Genomic DNA, 20,539 nt, shown 5'->3' with positions numbered 1-20,539 from the left:
TTGAGTCTTTTAATATCTTCCTATTATGGATCCCAAGGGAAACGCTCGCTCTTTTTATTGCCCACATTTAATTACAGCCTGTGTGAAAGGCTGTAATTACAATACATTTCAGAAAATTGAATTACCTAACGCACGAAGGAATACATCTTTATGGAGAGAAAGATGAGAATGATATTTGGAGTAGATTACAAGGGTTTAGCGGTTGAGCCGCCTTTATTTGGACGTTACGAGGCACGGCACGTGTCACGCTGCAATGTTTGAAGAGAAGAAATGCATAAATGCTCTCGACCATGTCGCTGCATGTCAGCTGGTGTTTGCTTGCTTGAAAATATTAATTCAGCTGTGTGGCAATCTTGTTTTGTTGTGCTCTCATATGCACACAACTATAGAACACATGTAACACGATAAGTATTCCTCATCTAACCCTTCTATGATGGACAACAGGGCTAAGACTAATTGCCTGAACTGAACAGAGAGGTTATTACCCAACACTCCGTGGATGTATGTTTCTGAATAGTATAAACCAGTGGGTTACCCCTCATTCAAACTTGAAAGCCTGAATTCAAGTCTTTATGTCAGTGTTTTTCACCAAGATGGAAATATACATATTGCTTGCTGCAGTCTTCTTTTATGTGTGTATGAACCACCCAAGCACGGTTAGTCATCTCATTTTATTGTAATTTTTCTTGCTGCTTTTTTATTTAAATCTCAGAGCAGCAACATAAACTATTCTATTTTTTCTTCTGCTGTTGTGTTCATAAAAACACTCAAATAAATACTCAAACAATCAGAAATGACAGGAAATGCAAACCCAATCAATACAAAAGGGGCTGTATTTTAAAATCAGACACAGACACACCAGTCATATCCCTAAAAAAACAAAAACTTTGACTGATAAAAAAAATTAAAAGGAACCATATATTACAAAACAAACCCACAAGGTTTGAGGTTCACAAACAGATGTGAGAACCCTCAGAGACCCAGCACCTCCCACAGCAGGATCTCATTAAAAGCCACTGTGAAAAGAAGCGTCCCAGTGGGAGAGAAGTGACACGTCTGCAGCGTCTCACTGTGCTGCACAAAGTCCTGAAACCTGCCGCTCCTCGACTGCAGTAACTTCACCACTCGCTCTGATGACAGATCAGACACAAGGGGAGAAATTCATCAAACACATGAATACGATTTACACTATTACTGCTGTTGGCTGGCGTTCTTTACCTTTGGAACCCACAGCTATGAGCTGTGTCTTACGGGAGAGATCAAAGCATGTGGCCCATTGCGGCAGGGTAATCTTTTTTATTATCTGCAGAAGAAAACACAAACATATATATATATATATATATATATATATATATATATATAGTTATGGACAGGCAGATCAAAGCAGCGACGCAGGAGATGCTGTGCTACCTGTTTTTTCGTCAGACTGTAGAAGAGCAACTCTTTCTCTACCCCATAGCCAGTGTAGACCACCAGGCTGGGGTCTGCTGGGCAGAAGGCAGCCAGGCTGGGAGGTGGGTCGTCATCCTACAACATAACCAGGTTACAGAGCGCGTAATTATCTTTAAAGCAGGCTGAAACAATACACTTAAACTTACACAATAAACTTAACTGTAAGTAATTAGAACATAGGTTGAGGGAAAGTGAGTTCTGAAAGGGCTGATCTCACACGGTGTCTTTTGTGCACAGCACACAAATGTATTTTCAACGTAGACGCGGTTGCATCAAGGTGAGAATATGTCATCTTTCTGGAATACAGCGAGTGCTTTCAACTCGACTTTTGGTACTGGTCTTTGTTCATCTATCATCCACTCAAAGTGTTTTCTTTTTTTCGTTTCATCATGCAGCTATGAAATAAGTGTGTTGTTTTCTTAGTTTAATCGGTCATCTCAGCAGCTCCCAGGTTATGGGAGCACCAGACTCCTCTGTTAAATATTGAGATTTTAGACATTTCCCCTGGTAATTGTTGGAGATTAACCCACGATTTTTAACTTTTTAACTGATCTACAGTTTGGCATTGTTCGGCTTGCCGTGCTGAGTCGAGTCGAGCCGGTGGAAACACGCCAACAGTACAGAAGTACCAAAATCAGGAATCCACACTAACAATTTGGTTTGAGTTAGTGTCAATCTCAGTTTTACAAAATGGAGTCCTTACACCTGAAACAAAAGGAATGGTATTATTGCTTAAAATACCCCAAAATAGGGCGGTGCAGGGAACGTGAGCCAGTCCAGCAGATCGCACTCCTCCTTCAGCCAGTCGGCAGCCCACACACTGACACGTCTGTCAGCACTAGCAGTCAGCCACATCTCGTTTGCCTCCCATCCCAAACTCTTACACTGCGGATGAGACAAAGATAAAAATGTACCCGGAGACGTAGTGATGAAAGAAATGTCATGAGATCTGCGGTGAAGGTTCACAGCCCTCTGCGCTTGTAGCTGGTGATAGGAAATGTTAGGCAGTTCTTGGTTTGAAGGAAGGGCAGAGAGAAAATCTTTCATGAACAGCATTTGCACTGCACATAATTAACACTATAAGGCATTTATTCATTTAAAATGTGAGGATTTGAATCGATCATTGTAAAAAACAAAAGCACTGTATGCCTACAGTCCAATCAGTGTTTAATTCATCTTCTTATGGCTTCTTTTTTGGAACGCCTGAATCACTTTCTTGTTCTGTAAGCATGTTGTTTTCCCTGTTTCCCAAGAGCACCAAAAAGTAACACTTGTCATTTTTCTACTTTGGACGTGATCCAAGTTATCTCCACATATCCACATTGGGAATAGACTGCACGCAACCTTTTCAGTGCCAACGCTCACATCAATTATGATTATAAAAATGATCAAATAGCAGGCCGAGATTTTGGCATTAATATCAAAAAAAACACCCCATACTTGAAAACACTCCAGAGAGAGATTTACAGATAATAAAGTAATAATGTGTTTGGTAAGCGTTTTGCCGTTGCCACGGAAACAGCACTCTCTCACTGTTTCTATTACGAGGTCATGTCAAGCTGCGATTAAGCTCCCGTTCTGAGCTGACCTCTTCATTTACACCATGGATGGCTGTAATCGGTGCTCCTTTGTGGTCTCTGATGACACGGATCGTCGCTCCATTTACTGAGCTGCTGACGGCGACCAGACCATTCTTCCCTCCTGAAAGGATCACATGACCTGTCGGGGGGGGGGGCAAAACACACACACACACACACAGACACTGGATGAAACAATGAAGTGACAAGGACCTGATCATGGGTCAATGTTCGTTGTTCGTTGATGTTTTAATTTGTTTTGGCTTTTATATACACAGTATTTTGTTGGCTACATAGGTCACTTTTAGATTATTATATATATATATATATATATATATATATATATATATTTAGTTTGAAGACTTCAGGGCTGTGTTTCATACAGAAGAAACAAGTGTAATGCACCTTTCTCTTCTTATTTTTCAAGGTGTTATTTTGTGAGAGGAAAAAAAAGCTTCAAAAAACCCAGGGTAAAGTAAATGCAACATGAATAGTAGCATTTCTGACCTTGTCTTCTCCGACAGCAGCTATTGTGCGGTTATAGTTAATGTTTTCAAATACGATCCACAATCACACGCAGCAATCCCCTGAATGTCACTGACATAAAAGGTGTTTTCAGATGCAATTTTCTGATTCGACATCCAAAAGCTCACTCTGACATACATAGTTTTCATTGAGACGACTGTTGTGAAAGGAAAATGTGCAAATGTGACTGCGGCCTGTGTTGAAAAACTTTCTTGACAGTCAAAAGAAATGAAAAGATGTGGTTGTGTGTGTGTGTGTGTGTGTGTCTGGTCACTGGCACAACAAATCCTTTTGAATGGGAGCTCTAAGATGTGCTTTTCATTCCTTTTCACCGTGTTTGACCACAACCACTATCACCTTTCAAATCAGAACACTCAATGGCTCTTTTGAAAGACGCTCAAAGCCTCTAAATAATAACTGGAAAAACATGGGCAGCCCATGGACAAGAGGGCTCGTAACTGGAAGGTCGCTGGTTAAAATCTCGGGGCCAACGGCCAAGCAAGACACCCACTGTGCCTGGCTTGTGTTTGCTCACTACCGGTGTGTAAATGCACTATTCTAATTGTAGATGTAACAGACGCAGGTTTGGTCTTGTCTCTCTCACCGCTAGCCGAGTACTGGATGGCTGTGACAGCCACGTGATGGGGTTGCAGCTTCATCTCCATCTCTGATGAGGCAAGCTGGAAAATCCTAAGGGTCCCGTCACTGTATCCTGCAGCCACACACGCGCCGTCCCGACTGGAAGAGGGGCTCCAGCACACGCAGCCACAGGCCTGAACGATAGAGAAGAGCAGGTGTGCACAGTGGCTTAATAACATCTCACCTCCCACGAAACGTGCCCCTGATGTGATGAAGTGTACGCCTCAACCCCACCCCCCCACGCCCTCCTTCCTCACCTGATTGAGCACCTGAAACTGCACCACCAGTTCGTTGCTGGGGATTGACCACACCCTCACGCTACCGTCATCGCTGCAGGTGGCGAAATGGCTCTCGTCAGAGCTGAATACCACATCGTTCACCTGGACAGTGGCAACAGGAGAAATGAAATGAATGAGACTGTTTATAAGACAACCTCATCATATATATGTGTGTAAAATACAGAATTTCCTAAATGTTGCACATCTGTTGTTTTTTCCCCGACCATTTGCTGCAGTCTTCTGCTTTAATTAGGATAATTCAAAAATATTTCTTATTACTTTTATCTTTTTTTTTTATCTAATGAATACTTCTTTAATGAGAAGACGTCCTTTGAATAAAAGCCGTTATCTCTTGGCCCAATGAACACAATTAGAAACGAAATATTAGATAAGGGAGAAATGTAATGAATAAATGTCTTGTGAAGTGCTGCAGCACCACATTATTAACACCAATCACTGACAAAACCAACGTTTTGTAATTGCTTGAGTCCATTTCAATAGCGCAGTGGTGTGTGAATTGATTCACTCCAGACTCTCCTCCCTCTATAATTGCGTTGTTGTGTCTCAGCAGAGCTGATCTTAGACCTTTTAGATATGAAAATGTCACTTCTTCATCATGAGCGACTGTCACACCGGTACCTTGGCCTTGTGCCCGCTGACCAGCCGGATGCTGCTGCTGTCTGACCAGTTGATGTACCAGAGGGTTCCGGCTGTGGTTCCAACAATGCCCATGTCCATGGTGTTGTCAAACGCTGCACTGACGGTTGCTCCGTCCAGCATTAGCTCCTGCTCCAACACCACAGTCGTTCCACTGACAGGCACAAAACAGGTCACCAAAAACAGTGACACGATCACTTAATTAAAGCTGTAGTTTGTAACATTTAATTATAAAGAAATGTATGTCACATTCAAACTGCCTCTGTTTGTCGGTATATCAGTTTTTTGTTTTTGTGTCCGTGGCAATAAACCCCGTGCTGCATTTTGTTTCAAATGAGCAGGCGAGGTTTGTCTCTTCTTATGCTATCAGTGGTATCAAAATACATGCAACCCTCCACATATGCAATACACTGTATTATCTACAGGGTGTGGTTCTTAAAGGTCTGTATAAACCTTTATATAAAGTGAAATGTAACGACACAAGAAGACTTAGAGAGAGAATGAGCTACATACCTGTCCTCCACACTGCAGACTTTGACCTGAGGCTGCATACTCTGTACAGCTTCTACCTCCCACAGTCGCAACCAGCGGGTGTTGCTGCCTGTCAACAGACGGTTCCCTCGACACAGCAGCACTCCTACACCGAGAAACCCCACCAATCCAATTCAATTAGCATTTAATTCCTCCCCCCAAATGAAATGGAAGCGTCAAAATGCCAACAATGCTGTCATATCTTGTCTCCGTGTGATTCGTAAGTAAAAAAAAGTACAGCCTATTTTTTTTTTACCTATCTCTCCCTCATCAGCGTTCCAAGTCATGAGGCAACGATGCGTGTTAACATCCCAAACGCAAACATGTCCTCGATTAGTGGCGGTGAACAGAAGGGAGTCCATGTGGTAGCACAGAGCTGTCAGCTCCACATCACCAAGCTCCACTGGTGTTCTCACCTTCTGCACCTGAAAGGTGAAGGCGTAGCGAGGAAAACATTTTCATACACCTTCTTTTTTATTTTTAAACCACGGTTATTTTACCTTAAGATCAACATCCAGGCCACGGGTGTTGATGAGGCAGAAGTAAACCCCTTGGCTGCCCACACAAGCCAGCTGGCTGAATGCTGAAGGACTAAAGGCTACGTCATGGATCGGCCCAGACACACTCACGCTGGAGAGCAGCTGGAAGGTGCTGCTGCTCCACAGAGCCACTACTGGGTCAGAGAAATATCCTAAGGAGGAAACCAGATATAGAAACAGATGTTAGGTGGAGCAGAATCATTTTTATTTGACATAGAAAAAGGCAGAGGAATAATTTGACTCACCAACAGAGAGAAAGAAGCGGTCGTCCCTGGAAAAAGCAAGACACTGCACCAGGCCTTTGTGGTAGGAAATGTTCTTACGACAAATTCCATTCTGGATGTCCCACACGCAGATGAGGCTGTGGCTGCCATTACTGCTGCCAGCTGCTGATGCCACTGTCTGGTCAGGAGAGACGCGCCATTACAGAAGTCTGTACTGAGTTGACTGTACATACGCGTGACTCCTCGAGCCATGTGAAAGTACCTGTGCATCATTTGAGACGGCGAGACACGAGATCTCCTCGCTATGGCCTTGCAGGTGTCTCTGACTTCCTGACTGAAGGTACTCTACCACCACGACACAACCACACGAATACGCAAATAAACCTGCAGCGAAAAAGCAAAGGACGATACACAAAAACAAAACAATTATATAACAATTAGTATAATAGCTCGAGAGTTGAGCTGTAGTTAATTTTCAGAGTGTGTGTGATTATACCCCACTGTGCAAACTCCTGATGTTTGATAGGCCACCTGATTTACTGAGTAAATAATTGCAGATCAAATGATTATGTGAACACACGAGTGTACAGATGCAGCTGCGTTTGTGCATCTCTGGTGAAATAAATACTGTGCTATACATAGAAACTGAAGGAGCTACTGGAGATGTGGCAGGAGCCTCTCCTTAACGGGTCCCTTGGTGGCAAGGTGGACTAAGCCTCTGCCACTTAATGAACCCTTTTCTCAGCAGGTTTCTTAGGGTCACTCGTGTTTCGCTCCTCAGCCTGAAAACTAAAAACTACCTCTCCTGATGCCTAACACTTACAGAATGGCACCAGTGCTACCCCCCGGGACCCTCATGTGGAGGATAAAGTGGTAGAAGATTGAGTAAATGAGTGTAATGACCTTGTTCTGCGCTCCACACCATGTTGCCACGCCCATTGCCATTGTAGCCAATCACTGCCTTCAGCTTTAGACCCTCTTTGCCTGGTTGGGGAGCCACCGCAGCCTGGATGACAGAAAAATAGTGGGAAAGTGAATAAAACAATACAATCAGTTTTACACTTGAGGGAGGTGAAACAGTTGGCATTGTGATAAAAAAAAAAAAAAAAAGGTAAATGTGAAGGAGTGAAATCAAACAGGGCATCATGTGACTGAAACTCCCTCCTGCTTCTGCATGTAGTTGTACTAGAACAATAGCAGAAACAATGGATGGCAACAGGCAATGATGAAGAAACCACAACATCCCTCCTGCGCTTAGTTCAAACCAAATATTAGTGCAATAATAAACTGAAGCAGCAACCATACAACAACAACATTTGGCATCCTTTATTCATTTTATGCAGCAAACGCCTCGTTATTCTTCGATGGCGACACAGACCGGCACCGCCTACTGCTTGTTTCAATGAACTAACTCCCAATATTTGCTTTACAGCAGTTGATTAAATTCAATAGAAACCTGGAGCATGACTGACACCATACAGCGTATTTCTTACCTGATCAAAAGTGCAGGTCTTGAAACGTGGGATAAAGTGCTTGTAACAATCTGGACGTATTGGCTTCTTCCCCTTTGAATCACCTTAAACAACAAAGTAGCAAAAAGTAAAACAAAGAAGTACAACAACTAAAAGTTAGTTCACCGTCGATAGGAGACACTAAAGTGAAGCACTTACTGTGGTCAGTGTGGCTGGTCTTCAGGGGTGACGTGTCGAGCAGATCTGTAACTTTGAGGAAGGAGGCAGGTCTGGGGTCAGATGAAGGACCTGCTCCACTGGTTTGGACGGGAGCAGTTGTGATGGTCAGCGTGTCTTCACAAAGAGACGAGGAACCGAACGCTGCGGAAGAGCGACGAGTGATGCCTTCACTAACTGGCTACGTTGTGCCTAAATCTACTCAACTACATTATGTTATCCATACATCATCCATCTTCTACTGCTTTATCCTCCTTTTTTTCTTATATAAATCATGCACCACATGGCAGACTTGCAGATACTAATATTTTGGCATGATGATGTATTACTTGGATGTCACTTTTAAGCAAGACCGTCCTCCTTCAGTCTACATGATGATCTGTTTTCTACCTAGAGCATAAATACATTCATTTTTTCAGCTTCAACAACTTTTAACTGATCAGATTTCAGCCAAAAATAAATAAAAAATCTGGTCATAAATGTGTGTGCATACAGATTTTCAAATTTGTCATCCAATCATACATTCAATAACATTTTAGATTGGTGGGTAAAGGTGGAATGGAGAACTTACCGCCCCGGTCAGTTGTGCCGATGTCCAGTTTTGGAGGAGGTGAGGAAGGGAGGGGTGCCGTCTGTCGAGGCATCCCACTGGACAACTGGACTCCACCATGCTGGTGAACTGTTCAATTCACAACAACACAAACTCATGAAACAGTTTTTCTTATTTATTTTTCTATAATTCTATGTGATTCTAGCACCTATGAGCTTTACCTGTTTTAGGAGTCGAGGCGTGGCTTGCTTTGAGAGTTGAACTATGAGTGGAGAATGAAAAAGCTAAGCAATATAAAAAAACAATAAAACAAGTCTAATGCATGCATTAAAAATTATTACTTTTATTATTAAAGTTATTACCGGCTGTCAGGCAAAGGGTCAGAATGTGCCAGGAAGTCCCAAATGAATATTGCATCTCCCACTGAGACGACACCCAGCTGGTCAGGGGTGAAGTTGACCTGGCAGATGGGCTGACTGTGACCAACGAACATCTGATACAGAGAAATGGGAGGCTCAGTTACTGGTGACATCACAAACACTATACTATACTATTACTATTCATTGTGGGCTATTGTAAAGACAAAGAGGTCTGATAGAAACATTAAAAAGCTCATTCGGGGGGTAATAAAACTCAACACTTAATACAAGTGGTGATTATACACTTCAATATAAAATGTATCTTTAATTTCTGCCAAATTTCATCAAATATTTTCACTCTGGGCCTCAACGTACTAAGATACATAAACCTTACTTTACTATATGTACATCTGTAAAGTAGCCGTACCTTGTACTTTAAACAGTAATAAAAAAAGAAAGAAGTTATAAATCTTTTAAGTGTCAAATACCTGCGAGTTAATCTCGAGCTGCATGTTATAATCCCAGACTTTGACAGCGTTGTGTCCTGCCGTCAGCAAAAATCGACTGTCCTCACTCACAGCCAGGGACGAGCACTGGTGTTTGTGAACCTTTGAAATCTGCAACCAAGGAACAAACACACTCTCACACACGGCGGAAACGTTCGTCTACACCCCCTGATTTTCTTCTCTTTCAGATTAAATGATGTAGTGCCAAAATATGCGATATGACATGAACATTTTCAAAGTTTTCCTGGGGTAAACATTCGATAAATAATTTGTGCATGCAAACATTTTAAAACCACATCATCTGCGGTGTTACCTCTCGGAGCAGGCGGCCTGTCTTAGAGTTAACCCACAGGATTTTATTGGCAGATGTCGCGACCAGTAAGTGTTCTTTAGAAGCCAGAGAAAAGCAGACCTTCATCGCAGAATCCAGACGAGGGCTTTCCACATCCAAAATACTCACATCTACACGGAGCAACTGGACATATGAGATTAGTCAGTGGGACACATAATGTAAAGAGAAAGCCTCGGGATTAAAGGGTGACGCTGACCCTCTCTAATCATTACACGAGATCTCATTCACATTCATTTCATTTACCTGAGCAATACAACAAATGGCACAGTGGTGAAAGGTGACAACGTGCGAGATAGATACCTCTTCCAGAGACCGCGCATCAGCGACGGTGACTATGTGCTCAGAGGGACCGACAAATGCCAGACAGCGGCTGTCACGGCTCACAGTTAGAGCGTCTGGAGCGTGCTCGGTGCCTCGGGCCAACACATTACCTAACAAATCATGTACAGAGGGAGTCCAGAGACTGGTGAATGATTGGATGAGGTGAATGCTCTATTATTATTATGGAACGTTGATGCAGTACATATGTGTGGATGTGCAGTAGCTCGTGCGTATACATACATAAAACTCTGATCACATTGTGGTCTTCCTCGGAGGAGTCGTAAAGTGCAAGGGAGCCTTGAGAGTCTGCACTGTACATAAACTCCCCATCTGGAGAGAAGGCGAGGCCCACCACTTCACCTCTGTGCTGCCTATTATGGAAGCAACAAGAATACAAAAGGGTTCATTACTCTCCTGGAGGACAACTTTTTGTTTGGTGCCCTGATTGATACTGAAAATGTTATCATACTGGCCTCCTCTGTATATAATTACAATATACTAAACTTAACTGAGCAAATATGCAGCTAATTCACCTCAATCATAGCTAAGGCAAATTTCTGCATAAGTACTAAGGACCAATTATAAATTGGGCTACAGAAATATGTGAATATTGTTAATGAACACTAACCATTTATAATGATTTGAATTACTGTCTCATATGTCATATAAACTGACTAGTGTTATGTAGTATACCATACACTACTACATCTGGAAAAAAAAATAATAAATAAATAAATAAAACGGTCGAATTGAATCCAACTCTGTAATAGAATGTGAATTAAACAAACACAGCTAATGATTTTAAGTTTATTCTTCGTTTGAAGTGGAGAGAAAAATTGGGTGAAACTGCCCTTTAAACAATACAGAAGAAAATGCACCTGCTACATATATGTATATAAAATTAAACACTCATTAACATGCCCACATAATCACAACCAACCCACTATTTTGTTGGGCTGAAAAAGTGAGTTAAGACGTACTTATGTTCAGCCAACAGTTTGGCACTAGAGATGTCAAAGACCCTGACGATGCCCGAGCTGGAGCCACAAGAGAAAACCTGCTCACTGGGATGAAAGGCCACCGAACAGGGGCAGTCCTCGGGGACAAAATCGTACAGCTGAACACGGGAGACAACAACAGACACACGCGGTTCATCTGTTAACAGATCAATGGTTCAAAGACACATAAATCTACAAGGAAAGAAAACCCTGCAGTTCTTTTTTCCAATGAGTCGCTCCGTAAGGCTGTGCACGTATTTGTAGCCTTTTCTCAGTCAATTTATGACCTGAGAGAGTCTGACTCACCAGGATGAACTCAATCAGAACAACAGAAAGATCACACAGGACTTCAGCACGTATGAGCTTGAATTAGAGGTAGCACTTTGAAAAAAGAACATCAGAACCATTGATGGTAAAGTAGTTCCTGAAAATCTGTCATTAATACTGTGTGCACTTTTTAACCTGAAATTATGCAAAACATCACAATAATCTCCCGAGTCATGAAACACTGGACTTGAAATTGCTTTACCTGATGTAAGGAGTCCATGTCCCAAATGCGCACTGTGCCGTCAGACGAGGCTGTTGTCAGATGCCGACGGATGCCGTCCACACTGAAGCCGAGCACGGTGTCTGTGTGAGACCTCATCAGAGTGTTGTAGCCACGGCTGCTCACGTCGAGGAAGCCCAGGTTCCCAGTCGAGGTGGTTGCCAGGACCTGAAGAGAGTCTGACGAGACTGACACCAGACTCACGGGTCCCTCGTGCTCTGGAAAACAATAACATGTGTCTGAATAGACCCGTTTGCTTGGTGTGAGGATGTCAGAGAGCACAGCGCACTGCAGAAATAATTATTTTTGCCTCTGTCACAGAATCACTCTGCCTGTGTCAGTTTACATTGTTTGTATGTATTAACCCTGTAGCCTGTAGCCGTCCTTTTGCCCAAACACTAATACGCAGCCTGTACAGTATATGTAAGACACAGAGAAGGCAACTATAGTGGAACTCCTGCAAATCTATAAGTTAAATTCTTAAATGTAGCTTTCTTTGCCTTTATTTGACTCCCAAATAAAGATACACTCGTGTAAGAGTTGCTCATTGTTGACTTCATTGTTACCATGGGCTTAAAAACTCTTTGCAAGCTAAATGTTACGATGCACTCCGCTGGGCCTACCAGCCTCCAGGAAGACGGCTGAGAAATCAAGGGGCCAGAGACGCAGGAAGCCGTCTTCAGAGCCCGTGGCACAGAACGAGGAGGACACACTGATGCTGTTGATGGCAATGCCCGGACCTGTGACACACACACACACAGATTTATTTGTATATTGATTGATTGATTAATTGTTTTTTTGATTGATTCCCTTTACCCTCCCATCCGTTTCACACATCTCTCTCTCTTCTGGTATCAATCATCTCTCCATGATTTCAAACCCACCTGTGTTAAAAGTCATTTTCTCCCTGCGCTCCGAGTGCTGCTGCTGAGCGGGGAACAGACGTCTCACATTTCTAATAACAACTCTGCTGTAGTCGACCTCAAAAACATGGCCACTCCGACTGCTGGCATACCTGTAAAACGGGACAGTCAAAGATTTTTTTAAATAATTACTTTTCACGTGTACACAGTTTTCAGTGTGTGACTGACTTGCTCACTCACAGTGTTTGATCTTCAGGATTCTGGCTGGAGGTGTTTCCCTCTTCAAAGGACACGTCAGTGAAGTCCACCGAGTGGTATTCACCCAGGTCGAGTGGACAGGACCGCAGCGTTCCATTTCTCACTCGCCACAGACGAATGTTGTCGCGACCGCACGACACCATCCTATAAACCAACACACTCGGGTTAAGTCAGTGCAAGGCCTCTCTGTTCTGCTTCTGCAGCTGGAGACATTGTTCCTCTCTCCCACTCGAGGCTTTTTGCACCTTTCTGTACTAAGAATATCCAACGCTGATGGTGAGTGTGAGTGTGGACAAAAATGTGGCGACACACACAGCAGAAGTAGCATTTCTTTCATTACAGAATACCTCAGTTCTTTCTTACGACTCAGACATAAAATACTGAAATGCTGGTTTGTCATCCTATCTACAAAGGTGCACAAGTTAGCGCTGCATGAACTCTCTCTGGAAGATGTATGCTGGAGGATCGACCGTGTGCAGGCTACAAAGGGCATGCGAGGGATCACATACAGTTCTCTGTGAATGTCAAAAGATGCACCCGACCTGCCCCTGAGGGACCTCGGGGAGGTTGCAAACAAACCCAAATGCCGGATTGCCATCACTGGAAAGAGCCACAGGTACCATGCATGAATCATAGATTGCAAATGTGACATTACTAAAGTCCTCATTTCATAAACAATGTCATTCTTGGGTCTTTCAGGGGGAGGTACAATCCCCGTCACAAGTGTATCTAACCTTCAGGAATCTATTCCTTCCTCATATTTATGTTGGTTCAGATACTAAATGAAGCAACTCTTAATAATTGTGATACTTAAGGGAGTAATGAGTCATCATTGGTGAAATAAATCCTAATTATCTGAGAAAGTACCCACAGAGAAGGCACTGTCTTTTCATGACAACAGTTATTTAGAGTGTGTGCCGTGTGGATCATTGGCTATCACTATTAGATTAGATCAGATTAGATTAGATTAGATTAGATTAGATTAGATTATACTTTATTGTCATTGTGCAGAGTACAAAGACAACGAAATGCAGTTTGCGTCTAACCAGGAGTGCAAAAAAAGTAGAAAAACGCAATTCGGTATTCAAGTTGGTACAGAAGGTGGTTTTAGAGTAATACAAATAAAAAAATATAAATATGTGCATTGGCTATATTATAATAAATATGGCCGTGTAATATGAGCAATTTATGAATACACATGTACAGAGATGTGCAAGGCAGTAGCAGTAACATTAAAATAGTAGCAAAAATAATATAGGGGTGGGGTAGCTCAGTGGTTAAGACTGGTACCCTGTGGCAGGTTGTTCTCCATCCCTTGTAAGGCGCTTTGGATAAAAGCGTCTGCTAAATGTAATGTAATGTAATGTAATATAGATATATGCAGTGTATTAATAGGATATATTATAAGAAGGACAGAATAAATATGGACATACAGTTTTTTATTGTTATATCATTATAATGTACTCTTAGTGGGTCAGAAGAGCGAAGGTCATATGTGTTTGGGAAAAAAACAAAACAATAAAAATTGGGAAAACATTTGGGAAAATGACATATCGTGTTTTTTTAAACATGACTTTAAAAGTAATTTCCTCCCCCCTCCCAGTGACATTTCTCCTCGCTTGATGAACTGAAACAGCTTAAACTGGCAATCGCCATTTTACCTCAAGAAGAACTAGAAGTTCCATTTGTCAGTGTTATCTACAGTCCAGTGTTTTGAAAAGACATTTTTCACTCTCATTTGAAGCATGTTTATTATACGAAGGCTCACATTTGTGCCATGTTTGAGAGGCTCTGTTCACTTTGGCCTAGTATTTTATTTTACTTTATTAAAGCACCAGCTCAGTTAACATTGAGGTTATCGTCTCAAGAGACGCATCAATCGATATGATACAAATTTAGGACGAAACCACAGAAACAACGGTACCTCGTGTCATCAAAGAAGGCGACCTTCATGGTGTGAATGTCCACGTCTGTGTGTGCCTTGGCTAAGACACTCACTTCTCCACCTTTGGTCACGTTCGTCGTGTTCCACACCACCACCGTCTGCGCACGGCAAACATGAGTCACATACACTTAAATAAACATATAATGTCAATAACTCTCATTACAGATCCAGTGCAAAGCTTTAAGCAACATACTGTTTTGTTGTGGCTGTCTTTACCAACTCCACAGAGAATACTGCCACTGTAGGAGAAGCTGGAACAAAAAAAAAAGGAGAAAATTAATGAGGAAGCAGGACGCGGAATCCAGTAAAATAACTACAGGTGTGTATGCAGTTAGTTACCTAAGAGAGGACAGTGAATGAGCGTGACTCCTGAGTATGGCCACACAGTTTCCTTTGTGGTAGTTCCACACTCGAACAACACTATGATTCCCAGTTTGTGCTGAGGCCAGCAGTGACGTGTTGCCATTAAAAGCTAACGCAGACACCTACGGAATAAAAACAAATGGCTTATAAGGTAGAGTATTTAAAGTAACTCAGGAATCAAGTTGGCCTTCCTACAAACTATGCTCATTTACCTTATCGGTGTGACCGATGAAGAATCTTTGCTGTTTAGAGGGAATCTTCATGGAGACAATAATTGCGTGACACGGATAAACCACTGCATCCCCCGATTTGGTCCACAGAGCCTACGGTGTAATACAGTAGTATAGTGACTTAATGTAATTTATTAATGACCCTGAAAGATGTCATTTAAGTGAAGCCAGTGTGACAAAACTGATAAAAAGGAGCATTTTACACATTTAGTAGTGGCTCCTCCAAAGCCAATGATACGATTAAGCCTGAGAATTGGGTCTGGGAGCAGCTTCTAATGAGGAGAGCAAAAAAAAGGCAGATGTAAAGATTTTAGTACCTAAACAAACAATGCTTTCAGCACAGCCTCGCTCACCTCGTGTTTGATGGCTTTAGATGATGAATAATGAAGAAGACGTGGAGCAGAACTGCCACAAGCCTGGGAATTTACCAAGGTCGTTCTCAAAACCTTAACACAAGTATACAAAAGACATCGTGACACACACTGAACTGAGTGTGGTGTACAAAAGATCTGTATAATAAGATTTTCCCTGTGCTTTCACATTAAATTGCACGACGAATGAATGAATGACCTCTTCTTCACTATCGTCGCCTTGTTTGCTGCATGCGTCCTCAGTATGCACAAACACATGAACTCCACTGTCGTCAGTGAAATGAGGCGGCCTGGATGTCAGCTGGTGTGGACTGAGGCATGCCGACACCTGCTGCTGCTGGTCATCCTTATGACAAAGCAGGCCATCGCTGTTGTGAGTGGAGATTACAGGTAACTCGGGTATGCTGGTCACCACGGGCCTCAGCAGCTGAGGAGACAGGAGGAAATTAATTCATTGTCTACCATTTACTCTCACATTCACACCTATGGTTAATTAAGAAAAAAAAGAAAAGAAAAAAAAGATTAATTTTGCATCATATATATGTGTTTTTTTATTGTGAATATTGTCGCATATTAAAACAAGCACTTTTATTTTGAAATTATCCAATCCAATTCAACTTTATTTGTAAAGCACTTGTGGACCAAAGTACAGAATAATGGATAAAAGACAGAAAAGCTCACACAAGGCAATAGAGTACATATAAAAAGGAATCGATGCGGCATATTGATATATAATTTTGAGCTCATATCATCCACCGCAACTGAAAATGGAGTACCCGGAGAAAACCCACGTGAACATGGCAAAACATGCAAACACCTAACAGTGAGAAGGGGTCGCGAACCCAGGTTTTTTTGCTGTAAAGCTACATTTCCAGCCACTACTCCACTGTGCTGTACTGTAAAAGTAAATACACAGCGGCTGGATGTAAGAAGTTAAATGTTGTCTTACTGATTTTGGCGTGGTGATCTGCTGGATGAGAGACACGCGGTCCTGAACTGCTCTGCTGAGGTTGACACAGCGAGACATTGCTCTCTTGGGACTCCTTTGACTGGCCACAGTACCTGCTTGAAATTGTGGATATGAAGGTCAGTCACTAACAATGCTGCAAATAATAGACATGGGTACCTGTATCTCATGACTTACTGCCTGGAATACTTTTTTGAATGGAGTCAAAGGGTAATTTTGTTCCTTCTGAGGGAAACCTGTTGGAGACGGACAAAATATGAGACACCATGGCAGTTCACTGTAATAAGTGAGGTGAATTTCTTAAATCAGTAAAAACATTCTGTTGGTTTTACAGTTTGTATTAAAGTTAGAGTAATGAGAGAATAAATACATCACGTATTACTGTAAGACATGGAAAATCCACCCTGAAGATAAGAGCAGGTAGTGGAGACAGAGAGGGAGCTGATTGGTCAGTGTGACACTTTTAAATATGCCGATTGCTGTGTGGTGTATGACAACTTAAAAAAGTTTGGAAAAAGACAGAGAGGATCAGTCACTTCATCAGGAAGTGAACCAAAGCTCGTAATCCCATTCTGATTCCCAACATCATCAAACTAGGTCTTTTGTTTTATGTTTTAATTGATAGAGAGGTAACCCTAGCAATATAAATTTAGTTTAATACATTCTCCTAAATGACATTCCAAACTTTTTCCAATACTACGGCAGGTATGAACTTTCTGTTATCTAGTGAGGTAGCCGTACTTGATATGATCATAGAGGTCATGCCACGAGCTTCCCTGAGGCACAGGGAATGACATGTCTCTCGGCATGGGACCTGTTCCCAGAGAAGAGGCCAGCCCCCTCAGCTTGGCTTCACCGAAGGAAACCCCTATTTAAAGAAAAGAAATGACAAGGAGATGAGGAAAGTAAATGTCAAGCGTTCACAAAGAGTACCACACTGTATCTTATTAATTTTTTGCATTTCCTAAGCGAGTAATTGTATTATTTCAACCCACTTGGGACATAACAAAGTAGACATGGGGTATGTATATAATTGCAGTATGTGTCACACACTGCACACAAGAGGCAATTTGTTTTACATCAACATAACAGTTTCAGGTGAAAGGCGCAGCATACACAGCACCTTTCACCTGAGTGGCCTGAGTCTCACCTGGATCCAGCAGCAGGTCACTGGTAAACAAGTTTTTCACCGACATGTTGGCACACAGCTTGATACTCTTCAGGTGGCGGTAGCAGCGGCTGAGGTAGACGGACAGTACGCTCTGTAGATCGAGCATCAGACATGTCCAGCGCACCGAGTTGGGCGCTGTACCCACAAAACCTGGAGCACATAAACACGGTCAATACTGCGGCGAGACGATGGAAGATGAAAATAGTCATGTCTTTGTAAGCAAGGCTGCGCGTGCGTTACCATGTCTAGCAGATTTGGACGTGCTGTCGTAGACCGAATCCTTGGCGGCTCCACACAAGAAAGGAAACTGAAGCCAGGTTGACGTGCACTTGAACTCTCTGAACATATTTGAAAAGGAAACGCGCACCACCTGACCCTCCTGCATTACACCAGAGAGAGAAAGGGATTGAAAAAGTCTGAGATCTTCACAAATGCCAAAGAAGTGGTATTTATAGTAGATAAATGTTTGTTATTTTCTCACTGAGCTAAATTGTAGGGACGGGGATTCTTTTCAACATTTCTAAAAAGACAACTATTTTAATAAACAACATAATGTTTTTTTTTTTTAACACACAATTTAATGTATACTGCAGAAATGTGGAAAATACTTGCAACATTTGTATTAGACTGAAACAGCAACACAACAATAACAGACTTTCAAATATCAAAGAATTAAAATGAAAGGTAATGAGGCTGTGGATTAGTCTCATTATGCGTTTCAAAAAGTAAGAGCAGATAAATGACTAGCAACACAAGACAAAACAGATTGAATAATAAACTATTTAAAGAACATTGATACATCGATACATACACATGAAGAGGATCATCCAATAAAATACCTCAGCAGCAACATCCAGGTGAACAACAAAGTATTTCCCAGGAGTGGGCTTGAAGAGAAGGTAGAAGTAGCGTCCCGTCAGCCCCAGAGACTGGTTGCTGTTTTTGGGTACCAAAATGTAGCTGTTGGCAGGAACAGGACCCCTGATTCTGAACACTGAACATTTCAGCGTCTTGTCCTGGAAGGTGCCATGGAGAGTGGAGATCACATGATACTACATCCAACAGAGTCATTTGGGAAGTAAACTCAAACCCTGCTTAAAAATTGACAATTTATCTCCATGTATTAACAACACAGAGAACAAAGTACATAAAGTCTATGTATTGAACGTGGGTGGAGCATGTCTTTACGTAGCGTTCTCCAGTGATGGAGAAAGCCCCGAGCCCACAAGGGTGGGTGAGAGGAGTGTGGAGGTTGGTGGAGGTATGATCTACAGAGAGTCGATCATAGCCACCTAAAACCTTCTGTGTAGGGGCAGTAGTGCACAGGAGGGGGCACAGTTTTGGAGGGGAGACATTTTATTTGTCATTATACAAATAAAAAGAGTCACTGACACATCACTCTTGTTTAGATCAACTTCATTGGCCGCCGGTTCATTTCAGAGTTGATTTTAAGATTTATACTTTTTGCTTTCAAAGCTTACTCCACCTAATTCTGCAGATATTTTAACAATGCGTGAAAATGACAGTGATTTACGCTCATCATATCAGGTCAGAGGCTACTGGCTGTACCCAGGTCCAGATACAAAGACACTTTCCCAATAGATTCTTGTTTTATTGTGTATTTTATTCCAGCTAAATCATTATTATTATTATTAATAATTATGTTAAGTGAAGCACCTTGAGTACATTGCAGATATTATAAAGTGCTATATAAATAAATAGAGATTAGGAAGGGATTTTTGGGTCTATGATGTAGAAATAGAGTTACCATGCACACTGACACTTCTCCCTCTTTCGCAGACTTTTTCCATTCTTCCACTCGGACGTGTTTGAATATGTTGGCATAAGGATGCTGCCAACCTGCAGAAAGGTTCAGAAACAGGTTTCAGTGACTGAGGTCAAGTGACCCTACTACAGTATGTTTAAGCACCTGTACAATAACACCAGCAGAGGGAAAAGGGATGAAAAACAAACGTGTTGTTTACATGTTTAACCCATGAACAGTATTCACAGCCACGTAAAGTTCCCGTCACAGTCTTTAGACTTTAATTGAACACTTGACTTTACCTTTGGAGGCCATTGATAGTGAATATCTGCTGATGCCTTTGAGAGTCCTACTTCTTCTTCAAACTCTCGCGTGTATTATCAATTCACAGACGTTAGCTAGCAACTATTTTACGAGCGGAAGTGTCGCTCACTTGTCAACAGTCGACAGAACAATTGTCTTTACACCATTGTGGACAGGCTACGGTGTCTGTCCATTCCGCTTCCACCTGCTGCTCAAACTGTTTTGATTTCTTCGCTTCAGGCGAGTTACTCGGATCCTTCCCGCTCCAGCCTCCGCCGTTGCCAACGACAGCACGGACACTCGTGACGTCAGCGCGTTTCATTCCCCTGGAATTGTGGGAAATGAAGTTTATGAAGCAGAATCCGTATGCCGGGATAATAAACATCTAAATAGGCTTTTGTAAACAACGTTTGTTCACCCGAGTTTGTGTCTTTCAAACATGGACTGACACCAGTTTTTACATTATTGTTGTAATAATACACAACTCCTTATATGGACATCCTGGGTATGTGTGCGTGTGTGTTTATAGCTCACACATTCAGGCTTTAAAAATGTGTTTG

The 20,539-nt window shown here is 42.1% G+C and overlaps 1 protein-coding gene across 2 annotated transcripts; it reads right to left on the bottom strand.

The window, feature by feature from the left end:
• Nucleotides 1-657: 657 nt before the first annotated feature.
• Nucleotides 658-20,245, bottom strand: wdr90 (WD repeat domain 90). Of its 2 annotated transcripts, none has more exons than XM_058621483.1 (43): nucleotides 19,979-20,245; nucleotides 19,680-19,771; nucleotides 18,751-18,927; nucleotides 18,152-18,290; nucleotides 17,891-18,061; nucleotides 17,482-17,608; nucleotides 16,918-16,976; nucleotides 16,723-16,838; nucleotides 15,973-16,200; nucleotides 15,756-15,848; nucleotides 15,606-15,674; nucleotides 15,385-15,495; nucleotides 15,149-15,294; nucleotides 15,003-15,060; nucleotides 14,789-14,907; nucleotides 12,847-13,008; nucleotides 12,628-12,758; nucleotides 12,367-12,483; nucleotides 11,726-11,961; nucleotides 11,179-11,315; nucleotides 10,439-10,569; nucleotides 10,178-10,308; nucleotides 9,839-10,000; nucleotides 9,508-9,636; nucleotides 9,023-9,153; nucleotides 8,882-8,922; nucleotides 8,682-8,789; nucleotides 8,093-8,254; nucleotides 7,916-7,998; nucleotides 7,326-7,428; nucleotides 6,685-6,806; nucleotides 6,444-6,600; nucleotides 6,160-6,350; nucleotides 5,916-6,084; nucleotides 5,642-5,765; nucleotides 5,111-5,282; nucleotides 4,451-4,573; nucleotides 4,159-4,327; nucleotides 3,041-3,171; nucleotides 2,194-2,337; nucleotides 1,411-1,527; nucleotides 1,219-1,303; nucleotides 658-1,130 (listed from the first exon to the last, which is right to left on the bottom strand). In XM_058621483.1, exons 1-43 carry the CDS (start codon nucleotides 19,989-19,991, stop codon nucleotides 973-975), a joined length of 5,544 nt encoding a protein of 1,847 aa, XP_058477466.1. In that variant the 5' UTR covers nucleotides 19,992-20,245; the 3' UTR covers nucleotides 658-972. The 2 variants fall into 2 exon arrangements, with proteins under 2 accessions (XP_058477466.1, XP_058477467.1); XM_058621484.1 differs by having other exon boundaries at nucleotides 16,723-16,835.
• Nucleotides 20,246-20,539: the final 294 nt, after the last annotated feature.

Source organism: Solea solea, chromosome 21, assembly GCF_958295425.1.
Source record: "Solea solea chromosome 21, fSolSol10.1, whole genome shotgun sequence".
In the NCBI taxonomy this organism is placed as follows: domain Eukaryota; kingdom Metazoa; phylum Chordata; class Actinopteri; order Pleuronectiformes; family Soleidae; genus Solea; species Solea solea.
This window is presented reverse-complemented; position numbering and strand designations above follow the sequence as displayed.